Genomic DNA, 22381 nt, shown 5'->3' with positions numbered 1-22381 from the left:
AGAAGGAAAAAAATGCTACCCATTAAACTAAGGCATACAAAACATAACAATTTAAAAAATATTAAAATATGAAAAAAATTTTCTTTGGGCCACAGAATCACCCATCAACACTGCAGAACATTTAAAAGAAAACAACAAAATTTGTACATAACACTGCATTTTTATAGTTCTCTGATGCCCATTTTTTCACTTCAACACTTTTGAAACTGGAAGCTATCTTATAATTAATATCAAATGGAAGAGTGGCAAGCTGAGTTGTGGGTACTCTGGGCTACTTGGGTATAAATCCACATAAATGTGTTACAGATTTCTCCTAAGATAATTGTGTAACAGTGAGGCAGTAGGACACAAAGCTACTGTGGGTGCAGAACACTGCCCAGAACAGACCAGGCAATGCAACTGAAACCTAGTGTGATGAATTCCCATGTTAGGAAACATTTCCCTTTGGTGCCAAACATCTATCTTTCAAAGCTTTCAGCTCACTTTTCAGTAAAGTTGTTTACCATCTAGCTATATAGAATTCAACATATTAATAAAAAGAATGGAAAAAAAAATCTAAGTTTAAATAAACAGAAAATTGACAGCACCTTGATGGTCCTCAAGATGTATTCAAACTTACATTTATCCTGAAAATCACCAAAATGGTGAGATTATGAGCATGGATTATGAGAAGGTGTCATCCGATGTATTCGTGCTAGTGACCAAATAGATCAAAAAAATTTGACTTTGGCATGATCTGTCCCACAAATAATAATACAAGGCATCATAAGTGAAGGAAAACTGACAGTTCCAGAACCTTCCTGGGACAGTAGAGTAATGCTGGAATGTGCGTATGTGAATCTGGTGAGGCAATGTGAAAAGAAATGTAGAATCACTATTATCATCGGATTCCTACCCTGCAACTTCCTCTGAGCTGCTCCCCTGGTTCAGGAGTGATTTGTCCTCTGTTTGCTGAAGACCAGACTCAAAAGGTTTTGCTGTCATGATGACACTTGAACGGTTGGAGCCTGGAATGGGTAACAGAGCTGGGAACGAGATAGAGCGGCCCCGTGTGTCATTGGCAATCCTGACGGTATCAAACACCCGCTTCTGTTGGGCTCTGTCAAAAAAGGAAGTGTTCATTATTATCACTGCTAGCCACTAAAGCATCCAGAGAAGAGGCATGGATGTGCAGTCCATCAGAAATAAAGCCACCCTGAGGAGTTTCTATAGTTCAGGAGAAATCATCAGAAAATAAGCTTTCGGCTGCATAAATGTCTCTTTTGAGAAGTGTCTGTTCATATCCTTCGCCCACTTTTTGATGGAGTTGTTTTTTTCTTGTAAATTTGTTTGAGCTCTTTGTAGATTCTGGATATTAGCCCTTTGTCAGATGAGTAGATTGCAAAAATTTTCTCCCATTCTGTAGGTGGCCTGTTTACTCTGATGGTAGCTTCTCTGCTGTGCAGAGAAATGCAAATCAAAACCACAATGAGACACCATCTCACAGCAGTTAGAATGGCGATCATTAAAAAGTCAGGAAACAACAGGTGCTGGAGAGGATGTGGAGAAATAGGAACACTTTTACACTGCTGGTGGGACTGTAAACTAGTTCAAACATTGTGGAAGACAATGTGGCGACTCCTCAAGGATCTAGAACTAGAAATACCAATTGACCCAGCCATCCCATTACTGGGTATATACCCAAAGGATTATAAATCATGCTGCTATAAAGACACATGCACATGTATGTTTATTGTGGCACTATTCACAATAGCAAAGACTTGGAACCAACCCGAATGTCCATCAGTGATAGACTGGATTAAGAAAATGTGGCACATACACACCATGGAATACTATGCAGCCACAAACAAGGATGAGCTCATGTCCTTTGTAGGGACATGGATGAAGCTGGAAACCATCATTCTGAGGAAACGATCGCAAGGACAAAAAAACCAAACCCTGCATGTTCTCACTCATAGGTGGGAACTGAACAATGAGAACACTTGGACACAGGAAGGGGAACATCACACACCAGGGCCTGTCGTGGGGTGGGGGAAGGGGGAGGGATAGCATTAGGAGATATACCTAATGTAAATGACCAGTTAATGGGTGCAGCACACCAACATGGCATATATATACATATGTAACAAACCTGCATGTTGTGCACATGTACCCTAGAACTTAAAGTATAATAAAAAAAAAAAAAAAGAAGAAAAGAAGCTTTCAAACAAGACAACTCTCTCACAAATGAGGACACTGTGAGGAAAACACTGAACAGTAAGCAAATTACTACTGAATCTCATAATACTTACCATTTTGGATTGTGGCTTCTTTTTAATTTCTATTCCAATAACTGAGTAACAACACATGTGATCTGTACTTACTTTTGTTTAAAGAGAGAAGATTCCTCATCCAAACTCAGCTTTTTACGCATAGTCCCCTCAATTTCAGCTGCCAAAGATTCCTAAGAAAAAGAGTTTGAGATTTCTAAAGTGATTGTTGCCCTTAAATGAACCGTCTCTACAACCCTATACTTTGGTGTTATAATAAAATACAAGGAAATAGTCAAGGCTAACATTCAGGGGAAAAAAGACATTCTGGAAATATAACTTTTAAATAAGACCCAACTACCTTTTCATAATTTTTTCAAATAGGAAAGTAGTGGAAAAAGCTAATATGATAAATAGAAAATATATGTGCAGGCACTCAAAAACAAAAAGTCTGAAAGGCTGTAAACCCAGTGTTGACAGTGATTCTGTGGAGGGTGGGATTTAATGGTATTTAACAATTTCTTTTTGCTTTTCTGTAATTTCTAGCTTTTCTATAATAAACATGTATAGCTGGCTGGGCATGGTGGCTCATGCCTGTAATCCCAGCACTTTGGGAGGCCGAGGCGGGCGGATCATGAGGTCAGGAGATCGAGACCATCCTGGCTAACACGGTGAAACCCCATCTCTACTAAAAATACAGAAAAAAAAAAAGAAAAAATTAGCCAGGCGTGGTGGTGGGCGCTTGTAGTCCCAGCTACTCAGGAGGCTGAGGCAGGAGAATGGCGTGAACCAGTAGGCAGAGCTTGCAGTGAGTCGAGATGGCACCACTGCACTCCAGTCTGGGCGACAGAGTGAGACTCCGTCTCAAAAAACAAAAACAAAAACAAAAAAACCAACAAAAACATGTATAGCTTTTATAATATTAAACATGTATAGCTTTTATAATATTAAACAATAACTTAAAAAAACAAGCAAGCTTCCTCTTCCCCTGGTCAGGGATGAGGACGAAATCCAGTGTTGACAGTGATTCTGTGGAGGGTGGGATTTAATGGGATTTAACAATTCCTTTTTGCTTTTCTGTAATTTCCAACTTTTCTGTAATAAACATATATAGGTTTTATAATATTAAAAAATCATTTAAAAAAATAAGCAAGCTTCCTCTTCCCCTGGGCAGGGATGAGGATTCAACTAATATGAGTGACATGCTCAGTGGGGCTAAGCTGAGGATGACTGGAATTGGAGGCAATGGTGTGAACTCATGATTTTATATATACACATATGGATGAAAACATATATATATATAGTATAGGTATAGGTATGAAATACATGTATTTCCTAGTTCTATCTGTTGAGAGGGCCTAGAAGCCACAATACTCTAGTGGCAATCAATGGGCACACCTAGCACCCAGATCTTGGACTCAAAATACCATTCTTTAATAAAAGCAACCAGAGCTCTTTGGAGAAATGGCTGATTCCAGGGCTGGGACAAAAGTACAAGATGAGCTTAAAGGAGAGACCGTATCTAGGACAATCTGAATATCAAAATAGATAATAATAATCATAGCTTGTAATCTATTGAATAAAATAGAAATCCATAAGTCCATGACATACCTAAGTGAACAAATGAACAAATAAATGGAACAGAAATGCACTAACTTACAAAAGAAAAATGCCAACTAATAAATGTTGAAAAATGATGAAATTTGAAAATCACCATTTGGCAGTCATCACTGCAATAACTGTCAGATAAGAACCATCAATGGGTGCTAAAACTAGTGGGTAATAGTTTGATCTCCAATTATCTCTCATAAAATGTTTACTTTGATCACTTGGTTGGGGTAGTATCTGCCAATTTTCATCAATACATGGTGAATTAGTAGTGTTAATTTAATGGGCTATTAAAAAATATTTTTTATGCACCTCTTGAAACCATGCTCTGAGAATATGGCATTATTTCTGCCAAGAACGCATTACCGGAATCTAATCATGAGGATGCATCAGACAATCCTAAACTGAGAACATCCTACAAAGGCCATGAAAGAGAAATAAAGACAGAAGAACTGTCCCAGATGGAAACAACAAAATTCAATGTATCCTTTAAAGGACATTAGTGAGACAACTGGAAAAATTTGAATGGGCTCTGTGGATTAGATGATAATACTGTATAAACACCAACTTCCTGAAGCTGATGGTTGTAGTGTGTTTATGTAGGACAGTGTCCTTAAGAGTGTCCAAATGTCCTTGTTTTTAGTAAATACACACTTAAGTACTATGGGGTAATAGGGTATATCAGCAACTTACTGTTAAAATAGCCCAGTGGGAAAAGAAAGAGAAAGAGAGATTGAATGATATGGCAAAAGCAGTAACATGTTAAAAGCTGAAGAATAGATGTGAGGGATATATAAAAATTCTTTATACCATTCTTGGAACTTTATTCTAACTTTAAAATTATTTCAAACGTAAAAAGCAAAATTATGCCTCCCTATTTTTTAGAAAATCTACTAAAATTTATAGTTTCAGTCTTTTGAAAAAGTTCACAGGATTGCACAGAAGAATCAGATTGTTAAAATAACTCTTTGAACCAACATTACAAATTCTAACATAAACTCAGAAGTTTTTATTAATATTCTTAATCCAAAAAATACCGCTTATAAATGAATTAAACAAAAATGAATCTTGTTCTCATGAAGCCTAGATTCTAACAAGTTAAAAATATCAGGAGACGGCCGGGCATGGCGGCTCACGCCTGTAATCCCAGTACTTTAGGAGGCCAAGGTGGGAAGATCACGAGGTCAGGAGATCGAGACCATCCTGGCTAACATGGTGAAACCCCATCTCTACTAAAAATACAAAAATTAGCTGGGCATGGTGGCGGATGCCTGTAGTCCCAGCTACTCAGGAGGCTGAGGCAGGAGAATGGCGTGAACCTGGGAGGTGGAGCTTGCAGTGAGCCAGGATCACGCCACTGCACTCCAGCCTGGGTGACAGAGTGAGATTCCAACTCAAAAAAAAAAAAAAAAAAAAAAAAAAAATCAGGAGACTCAAGATTTATTGAAAGAGGTTTTAGATATTCAAAGCACCATTTAAGTAAGTGGCAGGTCGTGGGCATAGGGTAGGATGACCCAAGTTTAACTAGTTCTATGGTACACAGCCCTAAACTGAATTTCATTAGGGCTCATCTTACGTATTATTGATACAATGTATCTGGAAAGTCACCGGTTAGAATAAATAAGAGTATTAAGGAAGATGTCAATATACAAATTAGGACCTAAATGAATAATTGGAGTCCAGAAACAAGGACAAACCATATAATCTCTTCTCAAGATGCTTTATGCCATCATAAACCATATCACTTCTAGGACAAACTATTCTTAATTAAATGTCATTAAATACGTAGCATCTTTCTTAGTCGCTTACCCCAGTAAAAGCTCCATATGACTGGGAGAAGTAGAGATGAGCAGCAGGGCCAGATCTACTACGAAGTTCCTTTATTTCTTCTTGGGATTCATGTAACATTCCTAGACACTCCATATTCCTGTCTTGTAACTCGTGCAGCTAAAAGAAAGGATGGTAGTGTACTTTATTGTCTTCCCAAAACAACATTAGGGAAAAAACCCCCAAAACCTTTTGGGATAAGTATTAATTTTATCCAGAGGGCTAGCTAACTTTATGAATATAATTTCAATACAAAGACTAAAACAAACTAAGCAAGAAGAGTACATATATTTTGAGCTACCAGAATTAGGGAGGGGTGTCTTGGCCAAAATTACACATGAATGTGACTTCCTGAAAGTCTGAAACATAGCTAGACTACCAGAACTGTCAATTTAATATTGAATGCTTCATACCCTTAACAGAGGAGGTATAACAGCTACAGTCAAGTTAGGTTCAGTATAATACTAATCTTTTTAAAAAAATCACTCTGAAGTCTGTAAGTGACAAGATCAAGAGTCTACAAAGTATTATATACAATGTCAGGGTGCTCAATACTCCTAAACAAGTAGTTTTCGACCCTTGTTTCAGAATCTTCTTTACAACTAGACATACATATCTGATAAAAGAGTACATAATTTTCAGAGTATATTTTAACTGTAAAATTTCTTCAAGTGCAGTATATGCCCCAGCTCATCAGAATCACCAGGGTTGAACATGCTTACTAAAAAATGCAGATTCTAGGCTCTCACACCAGACCACTTGAAGTAGAAGCTCTTGGGATGGTGCTTGGAAATCGCCATTTAAAACTTGCTCTCCCAGGTGATTCTCTCCCCTTCCCTCCTACAAGGTATTACTCTGCTGTCCAGGGTTGAGGGCAGTGGTATGATTATGGCTCACTGCAGCCTCAATCTTCTGGGCTTAAGCGATCCTTCCACCTCAGTCTCTCAAATAGCAGGGACCACAGGCATGCACCACTACACCTAGCTAATTTTTTTATTTTTTTGTAGAGACAAGGTTTCCTTACGTTGGACAGGCTGGTCTCAAATTCCTGGGCTCAAGCCATCCTCCCACCTTGGCCTCCCAAAGTGCTGGGATTACAGGCATGAGCTACTGTGCCTGGCCCCAGGTGATACTAATGCATGCTAAAGAATCACTAAGTTATATTTAATACATAAAATTTTATGTAGATAGAAGTAAGAGTTTTTTTGCTACTTCTCCTGACATACCTGCAAAAAGATTTACTACTAGAAATTATCTTATTTTAAAAACTGTTGAGCTAGTTTAGGTCGACAGGCAAAAGAGTGATATATTCCTAAAGAATCTTATAAAGTTGAAGTTTTCCCTATTAATCAAGAAGAATGTTGCCACATTACTAGTTTTAGAGACAGGACTTTTAAAATGCTTTATTTATTTATTTATTAAGATGAAGTCTTGCTTTGTTCCACGGCAATATCTACCTCCCAGGTTTCAGGATTCTCCTGCCTCAGCCTCCTGGGTAGCTGAGATTACAGAGGCCTGCCACCATGCCCAGCTGATTTTTGTATTTTTAGTAGCAACAGGGTTTCACCATGTTGGCCAGGCTGGTCTTGAACTCCTGACCTCAAGTGATCCACTGACCTTGGCCTCCCAAAGTGCTGGGATTACAGGCGTGAGCCACCGCACCCAGCCAAAATGTTTTATGTTAGATCTCATAATTTCATCTTAACCTTTTGCTGTTGCTTTTTAAATTTGGTAATTCCCCTTTAATAATTCTTATTCATGAAGATGAAAGAAACTAGTCATTCCTTCCCCTCCTGAATTATACAAGATAAAGATTTAATTACCTCCATTGTCAGTTGTCGTTGGGCATCTTTGGAAGCTTGCAGGTGAAGTTTTAGTTCTTCCTTCTCAATCACATGCTAACAACACATTAAAAAAGACATGTGAAGCCTTTCCAAGTAAAATATAGTTCTTTTCTTTTTTTTTTTTTTTGAGACGGAGTCTCTCTCTGTCGCCTAGGCTGGAGTGCAGTGGCGTGATCTCGGCTCACTGCAAGCTCCGCTGCCTCCCAGGTTCACGCCATTGTCCTGCCTCAGCCTCCCAAGAAGCTGGGACTACAGACGCCCGCCACCACGCCCGGCTAATTTTTTTGTATTTTTAGTAGAGACCGGGTTTCACCATGTTCACCAGGATGGTCTCGATCTCCTGACCTTGTGATCCGCCCGCCTCGGCCTCTCAAAGTGCTAGGATTACAGGCCCGAGCCACCGCACCTGGCCAAATATAGCTATTTTCTTTCTTATAAAGACATGTGAAGAATTTCTCTCTTATTCTTCTTAAGAAGAATAAGATGGGCATTCAAATACAAAGCCTATGAAGGTGTTCAGAGGACAATGGGCATGAGTCAATAATTTATACCACTTTCTGAGGAAGCGCTAACCCCATTTTACAAAGAGAAATAGTGACTTGAAAGTACTTATTCATGATATAGTATATGACGTAAAGATGATTAAAACAGCAATCAGGGCATTTTAAAAGGGCAGGGACCATGTTTATTTTGCTTATTATATCTAGCACTTAGCATGGTGTAAGATACTATGTCAGTGCTTAACAAATATCTGTTGAATGAATGAATAAACCTACTTCTTTAAGTTTATGCTGAAGGTCTACAATCTGTGACAAAAGAGAGGAAATCTCTTCTTGGTATCGAATCAGCTCATCACTCTTCCCTGACAATTCTTCAGTCATTCTGGACATCTGAGCATTTGTTTCACCTTGGAAGCAAAAAAAAATTTTTTAAATTAATATAAGTGCAGAGAAGCAGTTTTGTTTTATAACAAGCACTGGACTGTTGTGAACAGATTTTTCTTTAACATAAAAAAAAAAAAAAAAAAAAGCCAGAGACACCAATAGAGAAAAATAAAGGTTCTTCTGAAATAGGCTAATGCTGGGAATCGAATAGGAGTCAGTGAAGCTAAAAAGAGAGATGCCTTATAAAGGCAAGCAGGCTAAAGGTTTTGCTTCAATCCTTTTCTTTATGAAAACGATATTTGCTCAATCTTTTTCTTTATGGAGGGAAGAAGGCTGAAAGGAGAGCAAGTGCAAAGAGATAATCTCATTCATTTCTTTGAGAACTCTTTAGGGACATAAAATCCCACAAGCAATGAAAATTAATCTTAACAAATCTAACAAAGGAACACTTCCAGAATGGAACAGTCACAATCTATAACAGAATGTGATAAAGCTATGGAAATGCTTCTGTAGGAGACAGACTTTCTGGCATATCCCTTTCAGGGATACGTGGCAAACTGAGTAAAGCCTCTAGAGCAATTATTATAGCCTGGCCTTCTTACATGCACATAGAATAGAGCCTTTAAAATTCCACTAGGAATTTATTCACTCTCTATTTCATATGAAAAATTTGATATGTAAATACAAGCAGAAAAGCTACTTCTCAGTGTCATATAAAGCTATTTTAAAATTGACAGACAGCCTCTAACATTTCAAAGGATGGCAATATAGAGGCAGGAGATCTGGATCTGAGAGCTCTTGGGCAAGTCATTTCCTGTATTTTAAGGTGTAAAAGGTGGGTAGTGGATTCATGGTGGAGGAGAAAATTCAATTTACATTCCTTCTGGTTCTCTAATATTCTGCTATTCTAAGATATCACATTTTGAAGCCCATAGCCCAAATGAATTGATGTGATATTATCATATCATTGCTTTCAATGTAAAAGGCTATATACAGTAGTCCCCTCTTATCTGTGGGGGATACATTCCAGGACCTGCAGTGGATACCTGAAACCACAGATAGTACTGACCTCTATACTATATATATTATGTGTTTTCCTAGAAATAAAATAACTATGATAAAGCTTAATTTATAAATTAGGCACAGTAAGAGGTTAATAACTATAATAAAACAATTATAACAATATTCCAGCACCCTTTGGGGCCATTACTAAGTATAATAAGGGTTACCTGAACACAAGCACTGCAATATTGTGATAATTGACCTGGTAACTGACGGCTACTAAGAGATGGTTACTAAGTGACTGACAGGCAGGTAGGAGATACTGCGTGGAGATGTTGGACAAATGGATGATTCATATCCCGGGAAGTATGGAGTAGGATGGCACAACACTTCATCATGCTACTCAGAATGGCTCGCGATTTAAAACTCATGCATTGTTTATTTCTGGAATGTTTGATTTAATATTTTCAGACTGCAGTCCGGGCCATGGTTAATGGAAATGATGAGAAGTAAAACTGCAGGTAAGGGATGACTGTTGTATTTACGGAGAAATTAAATATCTTTCTCCAGTGAAGCCAATCTTTTTCCAACTGATGTTTTAAAAAATTAGTGAACATTACCTCAAACTAAAACATACTCCTTTAAAGAAACATAACTGGCACTTTATACTCATTGATTGATAGGTTTTATGCCATCATTTAAGCTCTGGCTCTGCCACTTATCAGTTTTCTGACTTTGGCAAATCATCTTCCTCTATAGGACTATTTCCTCGTCAACAATATAAGAGCTTTGGTTCCTTTCACTCTAACATGCTATAACTTACTTATGAAACATAGGTCTGTAATGATAATTGCAATTTGAAATAAATGTATTTCTTAAAAATATATATGGTATCTTATTTAGGGTTGTAGGCTTAATGTGACATTCCAAGATTTTCAGTAACCATTTAAAATTGTTTCTTGAGATGCTTCTACTGAAACCAGTGATCTAACTTCTGAGGTGGAGATACCCTACCAAAGAATTGTCCAAAAGGTACAAAAGAGAGTGTGTTAATACTCACGAAGTTCTTTAACACAGTCGCTGACAAGTTGTTGTTCCTTTTCTTCATAGGTAACAGTTTCTGTCTTTATGTGACAAGCCTTCAAGAAAAAAAATCAGTATGTGAAAATACCTTCTAGTGATTTTACAGAAATAACTACAAAAACCTTTAATTCTCATTTGAAGACTAAATTTCATCACTTACAAAGGAAAAAACCTAACAACCTGTTCATACATCTCCACCTGGCTAATCCCTGGCCTTGGCTAAAATGATCCTTGCTTAAGTAGGACTTCCTCAATGCCCATACTATACAAGTTCACAGAATCTTGTAATTTTCTGACATAGCTCTTATCACAGTTGTAACTAGTTAGTTACTTGTGTAAACTCCACAAGATACGTTTTCTATCCTGTGACTTTCACTATTGTACTGTTAACCTGCTACTAACCACTTTTCAGTGGGCTGTAAGAACAATGGAAGGCAAGGCAAACACAGCTCCTTGTCCACGACTCTCTAATTGGAGTGCCAACAGCAAATCCTTACTTATGCCATATTTCACCTCAATAGTATCTGGACGTGAACTTTATAGCCTTTAAAGTAAAAGAAAATGGGAATTAGGTTGAACGTACCTTGGATCGAAGAGCCATATTCTCTTCTTCCAGTTCCTTGAGCTTTTCTTGCAGCATTTCCAACTGCAGCAACCCTTGAGATAAGCTAAAGGACTCATTGAACCGAAGAGGTGTAGAACAGCTGGAATCAGTTTCACTTTCTTCAGAAGCAATGGAGACAATTCGAAGTAACTCATCTTTCTTGGATAGCTCATGCTGCAGCTGATTAACCTGTCCACATAAAATGCTTGATTTTCATGTTCTTTATTTTGCATTATTTACAGCAATATAGCTTCTAATTCATGGAACAATTATTTTTCATCATAAAACAAAATTACAAAATCAGCTGAATGGTTTTACTGACTAATGCAACAAGTACTAAAAAGAGAATAACAATCCCCAGATACCTCCTAAGTTACAATTTTAGAGCATTAATTCAACAGTACAGCTTTTTTTCTACCCTAGGTGAGAAGAAAAGCCAATTTTCATATTGTAAATATGATAGGAATATAGGAGAAAAATTCACCTAAGATAATAATACAGTCATAGTTGAAAACACGACAAAACTGAAAAACCTTCAAAGTATCAGAACAGATCCCTACTTCAAATTCTTATCATAAGGGCTTGTAATTTTAAGATGTATATCACTGTGCATGTCTTCCTAGGAGTACTGATTTTAGTTCTAGGAACAAATAGTTTCAACCTAAAGGCTCGAATGTTACAATCCATAATGCATTCATAAAATGCAAATGAAACCAAATAAAAATAACAAGTTACAGAAAATTTGAAATGTAACCATTCGAGTTAATAATAAATCAGTTCTTACTACAGATGTTTATTGCTATGGAATAAATATATTTTCAAAGTTTCTTTTTACTTTCTTCCTTTGTTTGGTTTTTGAATAAAGATGCCAAGATATTTGGGTAACTATTTTTTAAAAATAAATTTCAGATAAGATCACACACAAAGTCTACACAAAAGGGTATGGATAATTTTAATATCTAAGCAGGGTGCCACAGGTATTAGATACTTAATATAGACTTTAAGTTGACCAAGGTAGTCACGTGAGTTCTCCTCTGTACAATTAACATTTAATTTCTCTACTGATTAGTTTAATGGACATCGACAAACTCAACAAGTACTGGTGTTATTTATCTATAGGAAAATAAATTTTCAACTGCATAAAACTAATTATTTCATGCTGCAGATATCTGATCAAAGGCTTACTTGATCAAAGGCTTGTCCCAATTGCTCCTCCAGGGATTCATTCTGCTCAGATAAGACATGGTTCCGCTTTAAGAGAGCTTGTCCAATTCGAGCAGCGAGTTCCAGATCACGATCCCTCTGTTAAAATACCAAATACACTTTTTCTTTGAGTATAAACAAAACTACATGGCAGTTCAGAAATGCTGTGGTCAGTTTTGGTAAAGTCAAAAGCAATGTTCTAAAAAGCATCAAGATTCATTTTAATGCCCAGATACCACAAATAAACACAGGCTCTGGCACACAGGTAGTGCTTTAAACGTTGGTCAAATGGATGACCATCACTGTTCTAAATGAAAGAGGACATCCCTTTTCTTGATATCAGGTGAGATTTATTGATCATCCTAGTAAATTAAGAGTCTAGCAACCCAAACTTTAAACTTACAATTTTTGGGAATTGGAAAATGAACATAGTCTTTAAAAATGATGGGGTCTGTACAGTAAAAGCTCAACAAATATTTGTTGAATGCAATTGTGTATCAAGCATGGTAATGATACAGAATTAGGTATTTAAGATACGGATCAGGTGGGTATGTAAAAAAAGAGTTCCATTTAGGGCAAAGCTATGTGCATTCAGCAGCTTAGAGGAAAGTGCAGCCAAGAGCTCTGTTGCCAACTGGTTCAAGAATGATGATATGAAATAAAATAGGAGGTAAAAGACCGGAAATTTTGAGGCCACAGGATTCTGCCTAGAGTATAGAGAAGAAAGAAGTCTAAAGAAGCTGGTGGTAATGATGCAGGGAAGTCTGTAGAAAAGTCAAGCAATAGGCTTCCACCCAGAGTTATTATTTCTGGACAGATAGTGATACTTGGCAAGGGCATAGGAATTCCATCTGTGTGGTAGTGGTGAAGACTGTATTCTGTAGGAGAGAAAACTGTCATTATACATCTCACTGCCTTGTATGTGATCTACTTACAGTAATTATTATATAAATAAAATTAAGCTTCTATCCTTTCTCTCCATAGGCATATGAAAATGGAGGGATTATCTCCACATTTTTAAGGCTCATTTTAAATATACACTAAGCGGCATACATAGAAATCATTCTGGAGAGCTGAGGGGAGAGGGGAGAAGGATATGTTAGAGAAAGACTGTCTTCCATAAGATCAACTGAAACAGGTACAAAGGGAGACCTCTACTGATTGCCAACTAGAAGAGATACACTCTATATCAGAAATGCCATTGACAAAGTGAGCTCAAATCATAGCCCAAACTAAAAGTAAAAAGGGGAGATGTTCCAAACCGTAGGTATTGATTTGAAATGATAATGATACTGCTTTCTGAATGAGCAGCTCTGTTGTAGGGTAAGTAACAGCAGGGGTTATTTTACAATGATTATTTTTTTTAAAGATTAATGCTTTTCTAGGAAGGGGAGGCCAGCCAACACCATTAAATAAATAATTAACTATAAATCCTCTATAGCATCATCACAATAATAAACTTCAGGAAACATTCTACTTTGAAATATCAGTTGTTCCAGTAGTAATGACCTTATACAAAACAACCCAGAGCACATATAACATTTTCCATTTGATGTGCAAATTTGATCCTCAAGTTTTACCTTTTTGTACTGGAGAAAGAAAAGATATTCCTACCTCTGCCAGGAGATGTGTAACCATGTCGATGTCATTGTAAGTTTTGGTCATCTGCTCCACCCTGTCTGTGCCTAGAACTAATATAGTTAAAAACAACTATTTATAGGCTTTAGCAATAATGGAAAAATTTAAATATTAATAAGAATTGAGAGATAACAACAACAAAAACCTCAGGTTTTTACAAAAAGTCATTCAGGAGAATAAAAATATATGTGAAAAAAAGAAATGTTTCATGTATTAGAAACTCAAGAAATAGTCCAATCATTACAAAGTGCATATCATACAATAATTAAGAAAGTATCAAATGATCATAAGGCAGTCACATCTTGACTATCTCCTACTTCCCTGGTAAGACAGGAAGTTTGGGACACTCACTTATGAGAATGATGGCTGGGAGAACGGATTGTTACTGATAGATTTACAGTCTAATCTAAATTAAAGTTACTAAAGGGTTTTAGTGAGGGGTTATGCTGTTATAAAGGAATTTAATTGGAATTCTGCTGTGATTATCTTAACCATCTATGATCATCTACCATGTGAGCTAATGTAAACAAGGAACAGGGCTTGTAGGACTTTTTCTGGTTCTGTTATGAACCATTATTCCTTTAAGCTTAATTAAAAACCCTTTATCTGTATAAAAATATTTCTCCCATCCAGGTCTCAGCTATAAAATAAATTGTATGCTACATTATTAGTTGTATAATTCAAGCCCTGTATTTCTACACTTCACAAATTCAGGAGTTGTCAATATACCTAGATAATTTAGTTCAAAAGAGAAGGGCAAATATGACTCCAATGATTCCAGTCACACTGAACAGTATCTTAAAGTTAATAATGCATAACAAAAGAGGGCTCTTTTGACTTTGAACATGATATGTTACTGCAGAACATAAATCTGTGTTTGACTTAGACTGCTTTTATTACAACTAGTTTGCCTTGAAGTGTGAAAAGGACAGGGGCTTTGGAGTAGAAAAGCTGAATTCATAAATTTTAGTGAGCTGGAATAAGTCATTTAAGCCTTCTGAGATTCAGATAATAAATATGGAGGTGATAACACATCTCATGAGGTTATTAAGAAGATCAAATATGGTATCTACTGAGCAATAAATTATTCGGTAAACTGCTAAGTATCATATAACTGTTCATAATTACTATTTCTAAACAGAACTGGTAGGTATGAAATGATCCTGACTTCAAATTCTCTGAGTTGGCAGTAATTCGTAGTTCCATAGTCCCATCTTAACACTTTAGGGTATCCAAAAGACTGAGTATGAAGGGATATCATTAGATATGTTTTACTTTTATTTGAGCTTTTTATTTTCTCCCTAGCACCACTGATTAAAATGAATCTGGGAACTACCTATAGCTTAATTATTAATAACAGCCTTATTCCTAGTTAAAAGTAAAACAAAGTGCTGGCTTGATGGTAATGAGGAGATAACTAAAAAGGATTTAAACTGAAAATATAAAAATTTTTCTTAAAACCTAGAAATAAACATTTGTACTCCAAAAAAATTTATATTTACAAATAGAGAAACTAACACAATGATTTAACCACAGTGATAAGGGAAGCAGACTTTTGGGCCTAAGGAATAGACACAGTATAATTTGGTAGCATAGCGGGAACAAAGGATTAAATAATTAAGGCAAATACTTACAGTGAATGGTCTCCTCTACTTCTGGTCTCAATAACAAAATTAGGGGAAAAATATAAAATCAATATATCCATGCTCTAAACTAATTACAGAAAACCAGACAATGGTTGTAAACGTGAATGTAGTATAAAGCAATGACTCTTAACTCCAGATTCTGATTTAATTGATTTCAGGGAGCCCTATGGCGCTGGTAGTATATAGAAGATTCCCAGGTGTTGAAAATGACGTGGAGCCAGGAATTAAAATCACCAATCTAGGGTTAACACCCAAAGCAAAAATCAGGCATCCTATAGACTCAGTTAAAACCAGTTTTTATACAACTAGTTTAAAAACCACATGACATGACTGACCAGAGTTAAAGATGAAGTGGCAGATTTAACTTGGAGTAAGACTAGTAAGTTAAGGATATAAAAAATAACTGTGAACCACAAGTCATATATGATGAAAGGGGAATAAAAAAATGAAGGGCACAGTAACATAGTAAAGAAATGTTTAGAAAAAAATATGTTTTAGTGAGGAGGAATGAAAATATATTTCCTATAAATGCTTCCATCTGTTACAACATAAAAATTTAAAGCTGAACCTTAAGAAGTTATCTAGTTTAATCATCTTACTTTCCTGTATAAGGAATCTTCTCTGAGAGTAATTATGTGGCATGTTCAAGACCGCGAAGAAAGTTATTAGTGGCAAAACTGGGATTTTAGTATGGAGATGATGAGATGATAATAACGCTCATCTCACAAGGTCATTAGAAAAAACTCAGATGATTTAAGAGTCCAGTAATGAGCTCTTTCCACTTTGCTGCTATTTCTACCGCAGCCCCACTAAGAACATAAAAAAGTCCTTGTTGAATGAAATACCAGCATATACATCTGTGAATGCATGTTATATAATAAAACAGCATAGATCCCAATTTTGCTTTTTAAAGTGTGAGCATATCTATAAATATCTATACTGAAGAGAGCCTGGAAGGATATATATTAAAATGTTAATAGTAGTTAGCTCTGGGTAAGGATTATGGCTGATCTGTTTTCTTTTCAGTGTTTCGCCTATTTTCCATAAAGAACAAATGCTATCTTTCCAAACAGAAAAAAAAACAGAAAACAAAAAACAAAAAAAACTCCACAAAAACCCAGCAACCCTTGTTAAAAAGTTTCAAAAAGCAAAAATGAACTTTAAAATGCGTGAGTATTTGTTATGGCAAAGAAGTTATATAGTGCAATCAGAATTTTCAAATTCTTACATTGTATGCGCAACCTAGATACTACCGACTCACAAAAGCTGGGCCTCTTCAATCTCACAGAAAGATGTCAGGCACAAAACAGAAAGGAACACAATGGATTTTTCTCTCTGCAGTGGAATCAGTTCTGTCTTCTCTTCCTTAACACAACACTCCTGATAAAGGCATGCTGCTTGGACCAATTCCAAAAGTACTCAGGGCAAAGCTCTTAAGTGTTTAATGTCTTGGCATTTAGACACTGTAATTAAATGCTTCAAAAACCACACACTAGTTCTTCATCATAATTCTGTAACCAAGAATGTAGAGATAGCCAAGCAGGTTGTCTTTGTTAAAATCAATCCTATCAAAACATATTTTCCCTTCAGTTTTCAGTTGTTGAAAATATGTTAAATGATACAGAAATTAGCAACGATCCTTGCTTATTTCCAGACACGCACTTTCCTAACTCTCTAAAAAAGTATTTATACATCAGGGAGATGATAGATATTTTTACAGAACAATTTTGCAACTTGTTTCCAGAGGTTGTTAATTAATGTGCAATATTTTTGGTGTAATATTTGGAGGATCTAATGTTCCTGAAAATATGGGGTGGGAGTTTAACATACATAAGCACTTCACTAATCCTTACTTTATGTTCTAGCCCTGCATAATTTCACAGTAACCGGCTCAATCTCAGATTATTTTCAGGATGGGAAACACCGCTGGTAATCCATTCTAGTATCTGTCATTTACATGAGATGGTGCTTGATAGTTCTCTCATATGTCCCTTTTCAAGATCTAAAGTTTTTACCCCAATTATTGAATTCCAAAAAGAATTCTAATCCTGCAGCACTCTCCAACATTCTCACACCAAAACCACCAAAAACAACAACAAAATAGAAATGAAACACAAACAGTGCCCACATGGCATAGTAAAAGCTACAATAGCTCCTGACAACTACAGGCCAGTCCTGAGGTTTTAACCCTAAAGAAGCGACCACAGCCATTGCTGCTATGATACAGCAAACATTTCTGCCTTCAAAATGACTGAGAGAAACTGATGATACTCACCATCTAGGGCAGTCTTTCTCAACAGGATTCCAGGGCAGAATCAGGCCCTACAGACCATTTGAATGACAATTTTCTCAATTCTCTCGAGGACTGTACAAAGCTAGTACCTGGTGCATGGATGATAAGGCAATCCATTGTACAAACGCTAAGTGTCTTAGGGTATATAGCTTAATTCTCTTGTGGAACCGAAGGAGAGAGTTTATCTAGGGGAAAAATAAATCTGCTAACCTCTATGACTGGGCGTATGGTTAACGCTTCCTGAACTTCATCTGTCATATGTCCTTTTCTGCCAGTACAGGTTAATAATTTTTGAGGGCAGAGCCCGAGGAAAAGTATACCTACTAATTGGAAGTAATAATTTCTATGACCATGTTTATCTGCAAAATTATACACTCTCTCCAATTCCTTAATTCTCCTATTAATGTCACTGTGAAATGGCCATTTACTTTGGTTGGCAATGCTTTGTATCAGTGGTTCTCAAACTTGAGTGTGCATCAGTATCACCAGGTAGACTCTTTAAAACACAGATAGCTAGGACTGTCTCACTCAGAGTCTCTAACTTTGTAGGTGGAGTAGGGGGCCCAAGAACATGAATTTCTAGCAATTTCTCAAGTGACATTGATTGCAGGGGTCCACATTTTGAGAACCACTGCCTAAAATAAAACTTACATAATCAATCATTTTCCCCCTCTTACGCCTTAGGAAGTGGTAAAGGTGATCCTCTATCACCAAATAAAACCCCCTGAAAGAATCATGTTTCTAACATTAGCCTTTAAATGAATAAATGGTACAGTCTGTAATGTGTTCTGATTGCATGGCTCCCCCACAGCTCACTCTGGGACTCAGTCTTAATAAAATCAAGAAAACCCTGGGGTGGCCTGTTCTGCAGGTAAAACACTTTTTGACCATCTTAAACTTTACATGTGTGTGGCAGGGACTGGGATTGATCGATTTTTTTGCCCACTCATTGCTCTCCCAGTGGTCTATCTTAAAAGTAAACAATGTCTTTCTGGATTGGGTGACTTCAGAGAACTACCCACTCTTCCCCATTTCTTGTGAGACAGGTTCAGAAGCTCAAATGCTGGCTATGTTTCCTTCCAAATCACTATCTTCTCACAGCTCTTTCAATTTCTTTGTGTTATACAAGAAAGAAAGTGCCTTTGCCTGTGACGCCTTTTTACTAGGTGTTAAAATTCATTTTAATAAGCACAAGTATCCACTGGCATGTGAGAGGTAGAGATATGTCCAAAGTAACCCAGGGAGCTGAGCTCTAGGATGGTCTGCCAGGGTACATCACAATTATTCAAAATCACAAATCTTGAAATCTCAGAGGGATAGAAAACTGTGGGAAAGGGTGAGAGAATGTGTTGTATCTTCCTTTTTAAACCTTGGTCAATTTGCTAAATAAAATAAATCATTTAGCTTTTACATTCATAAAGGTGTAAATGCATAATGAAGTTTATATGTGATTTAACTATTAACCTTTAAAATAACAGTGGAATTTAAAGTACAGTGCAAAGGTAAATTATCAGTATCATCCTAGCTTATTTGCTTCATGATCTTAGGTATATCATATATAGTTCAATTTTCAAACTGTTGAAGTGAAAATAGTATCATTACACTAAAGAAACAGGATAGTTTTCCAGAACGCTGAAGTATAGGTCAGTATCATCCTATTAATCTCAAGTTTTAAATTGCTCCCTTGGACACTATCATTTTGTAAAAAGTCTTGGAAAGCATTTTAAATTTTGCCTTTTATTTTCTAGGCTTTTTACTTATAATTCATCCTAAAAGTTAACTCCATTAAATCATGATCTAAGACTACTTTCTAGCTATAGTTTTGCCGCTCAGTAGCTGAGAGGACAAAGAACAAACTGAAGGGCACTTTCTGTGATACTTTATCAAAATAATGACAAACTAAATTTATCCAGATGAAATTTCAGTTTGAAAGTTCTCAGCAATTTAGGCCGGGTGTGGTGGCTCACACCTGTAATCTCACAACTCTGGGAGGCCGAGGCGGGTGGATCACAAGGTCAGGAGTTCCAGACCAGCTTGACCAACATGGTGAAACCTCGTCTCTACTAAAAATACAAAAATTAGCTGGCATGGTGGGGTGCGCCTGTAATCCCAGCTACTCAGGAGGCTGAGGCAGGACAATCGCTTGAACCTGGGGGGCAGAGGTTGCAGTGAGGTGAGATCGTGCCACTGTACTCAGCGCCTGGGCAACAGAGCGAGACTCCGTCTCAAAAAAAAGAAAAGAAAGTTCTCAGAAATGTAAACACTCAAGGAACAAAGGGAACCAGAAATAAGAAACACTGTTCCTTCTAAAAACGATTTTCCAGAAAAATCTCAAGCAAGCAAATTCTCAAACTAAAATGTCAAGAAAACCTTTGGAGCCTTAATTTAACTTAATTTAGCTATTTAAAAGAAATATTAAGGACAAAAACACAATTGTATTTGGGCTTCTTGATATTTCAGTTTCTGAAATAATGTTTATACATTACTTATATTTATACATCAATAACAATCTGGCATTAAAACACTACAACACTCACTGGGCTTCTTGATATTTCAGTTTCAGCTGAAACAATGTTTATAATTTTTTTTGAGTAGTAATAAGCTCTAAGAAACAACTAGAAAAAAATTCTAGGAAACTAGTGCTAAAAACAAGTTAATGATTACGATGAAAATGAGTATTGCACAATAGTCATTCTCCAATGACAATCTGGCATTAAACACTGAAGCACTCACTGGGAAAATGTCTAGGATCTGATGCAATCACCTACTTAATTCTAATTAAAGGAATTTCACAAACATATCAATATTGAACTCATAAGATTTTATTATATATTCTAATAGCTACTGTGCACACAACATTTTTTACCAAATGAATTTTTAGAAAAGTAATTTCAGCCTTAATGCAGATTTTTGGGATAAAATCAAATGCAAAAAGGTCTCCATATTTCGAAGTTCAAAAATTTCCTTGTCCTTTCTAACAGCTTGGTGTAAAACAGACCTATTTTTAGGACAAATCTGGCTCAGTCTCTCACTTAGGAATCCTTAAATAATAAATATTACTATATAGTGTATATTTATTTCTCCTGGCATTATTAAAACTTCTTATATATCTAAGAACTATGCTTAATTATGCTGACATAATTCTTGTGACTGTGTTTAATAAAGATATTAATAAAGATAAAAGTCACAAGCTGATAGCTTAGGATACCAAACTACTGGAATAATAAATGTTGACAGTTATAAAGGAATATTAAAATTTTAAATCACTTCGCTTTTTAAAAAGTTCCCTTTTCTACTCAGTCTGAGGAAAATATCAAGTCATGAAAACATCTAAGTATTGTTTGCAACACTGGACACTGAGAGTCCTAAGGATGACAAACTTTCTGCATTCAGACATAACACAGAATTATCTCTTCCTGTGAAATCAGTTCACATGAAAGTAGGTATACACTGAACATTGGCTATTAAACATCAATGCTTTAAAAATCAATACCAAGATACTCATGCTCATTACTTCAATGCACAGACTAAAAGAGTAAAAAAATACTCACTCATATAGCGGAAAGTCTCTTCAGCAAGGACTGGAGAGAGGGCATCAGATGCATGTTGCCGCTGGTGTGGAGACTGAGTCCAGTCTTGATTTTCATATAGAAAGAGAGTGTCTACTTTTAGCCTATACTGTGGTAGTTGTTCTTCTAGCAGACTCACCAGCTCAACTTCAGGGAGATCCTCATTGGAGCAGACATCTGAAGAGGAGAGTCTATGTAAATGAATCCAATATATTTCAACTTTTACTAGGCTACAGAGAAAATTGACGAAAATTAGTTTTTCTAAAGTAGGACAACCAAAGAAATATTAGACAAGATCATTTCTCCACTGATTTTTATTAGTATATCCTAGTAGTATAGTTTTTTTTTTCTTTTAGTAAGAGAACTTCTAAAGTAAAAATGATGGCATACATTTTTTTGACAGTAATTTTTAAAAAGTATTTTTAATTGACACAAAATAATTGGATATATTTATGGGGTACATCTGATATTTTGACACCTGTATACAATGTATAATGATCAAATCAAATTAGCACATTCCTTACCTCAAGCATTTATCATTTCTTTGCATTGAGGACATTCAAAATCCTACCTTTTATCTGTTTGAAAATATACAACAAATTATTGCCAAGTATAGCCACCCTATGGTGCTAAAGAATACTGGAACTTATTCCACCTATCCAGCTGTAATTTTGTATCTGTTAACCAACATCTCCTGATCCCTCCTTCCTGCTACCCTTCCTAGCCTCTAGTAATCACTATTCTACTCTCTACTTCTAGATCAACTTTGTCAGCTTCCACATGAGTGAGAACATGCAGATACCACAAATCTGAATTACATACTATCTAAATATATTGCTTAGTGACTATAACTATGCTTTTTTTGATTTTTAATTTTTTAATTTTAGGTTCAGGGATACATGTGCAGGTTTGTTATATAGGTAAACTCGTG

The 22381-nt window shown here is 36.2% G+C and overlaps 1 protein-coding gene across 5 annotated transcripts in view; it reads right to left on the bottom strand.

Annotated features, from left to right (window-relative positions):
* Positions 1 to 22381, bottom strand: part of TRAK2 (trafficking kinesin protein 2) — a 102261-nt gene that overhangs the window by 34538 nt on the left and 45342 nt on the right. For 4 of the 5 annotated variants that reach the window (XR_004441625.1, XR_004441626.1, XM_033230705.1 and 1 more), the window contains exons 3-12: positions 21433 to 21627; positions 13919 to 13995; positions 12287 to 12403; positions 11081 to 11290; positions 10475 to 10553; positions 8305 to 8435; positions 7508 to 7582; positions 5667 to 5804; positions 2364 to 2443; positions 896 to 1099 (exon numbers count right to left, since the gene is read on the bottom strand). Coding sequence is in view for 3 of the 5 variants with exons in the window: in XM_033230705.1 (XP_033086596.1) it covers positions 896 to 1099; positions 2364 to 2443; positions 5667 to 5804; positions 7508 to 7582; positions 8305 to 8435; positions 10475 to 10553; positions 11081 to 11290; positions 12287 to 12403; positions 13919 to 13995; positions 21433 to 21627 (1306 nt within the window). In the remaining 2 variants the exon portion in view is untranslated. Of the gene's footprint in view, positions 1 to 895; positions 1100 to 2363; positions 2444 to 5666; positions 5805 to 7507; positions 7583 to 8304; positions 8436 to 10474; positions 10554 to 11080; positions 11291 to 12286; positions 12404 to 13918; positions 13996 to 21432; positions 21642 to 22381 lie in introns of all 5 variants that reach the window. The other variant, XM_033230707.1, reaches the window with a different exon arrangement.

This window comes from Trachypithecus francoisi, unplaced genomic scaffold (genome assembly GCF_009764315.1).
Source record: "Trachypithecus francoisi isolate TF-2019V2 unplaced genomic scaffold, Tfra_2.0 Lachesis_group13, whole genome shotgun sequence".
Taxonomy (NCBI): domain Eukaryota; kingdom Metazoa; phylum Chordata; class Mammalia; order Primates; family Cercopithecidae; genus Trachypithecus; species Trachypithecus francoisi.
This window is presented reverse-complemented; position numbering and strand designations above follow the sequence as displayed.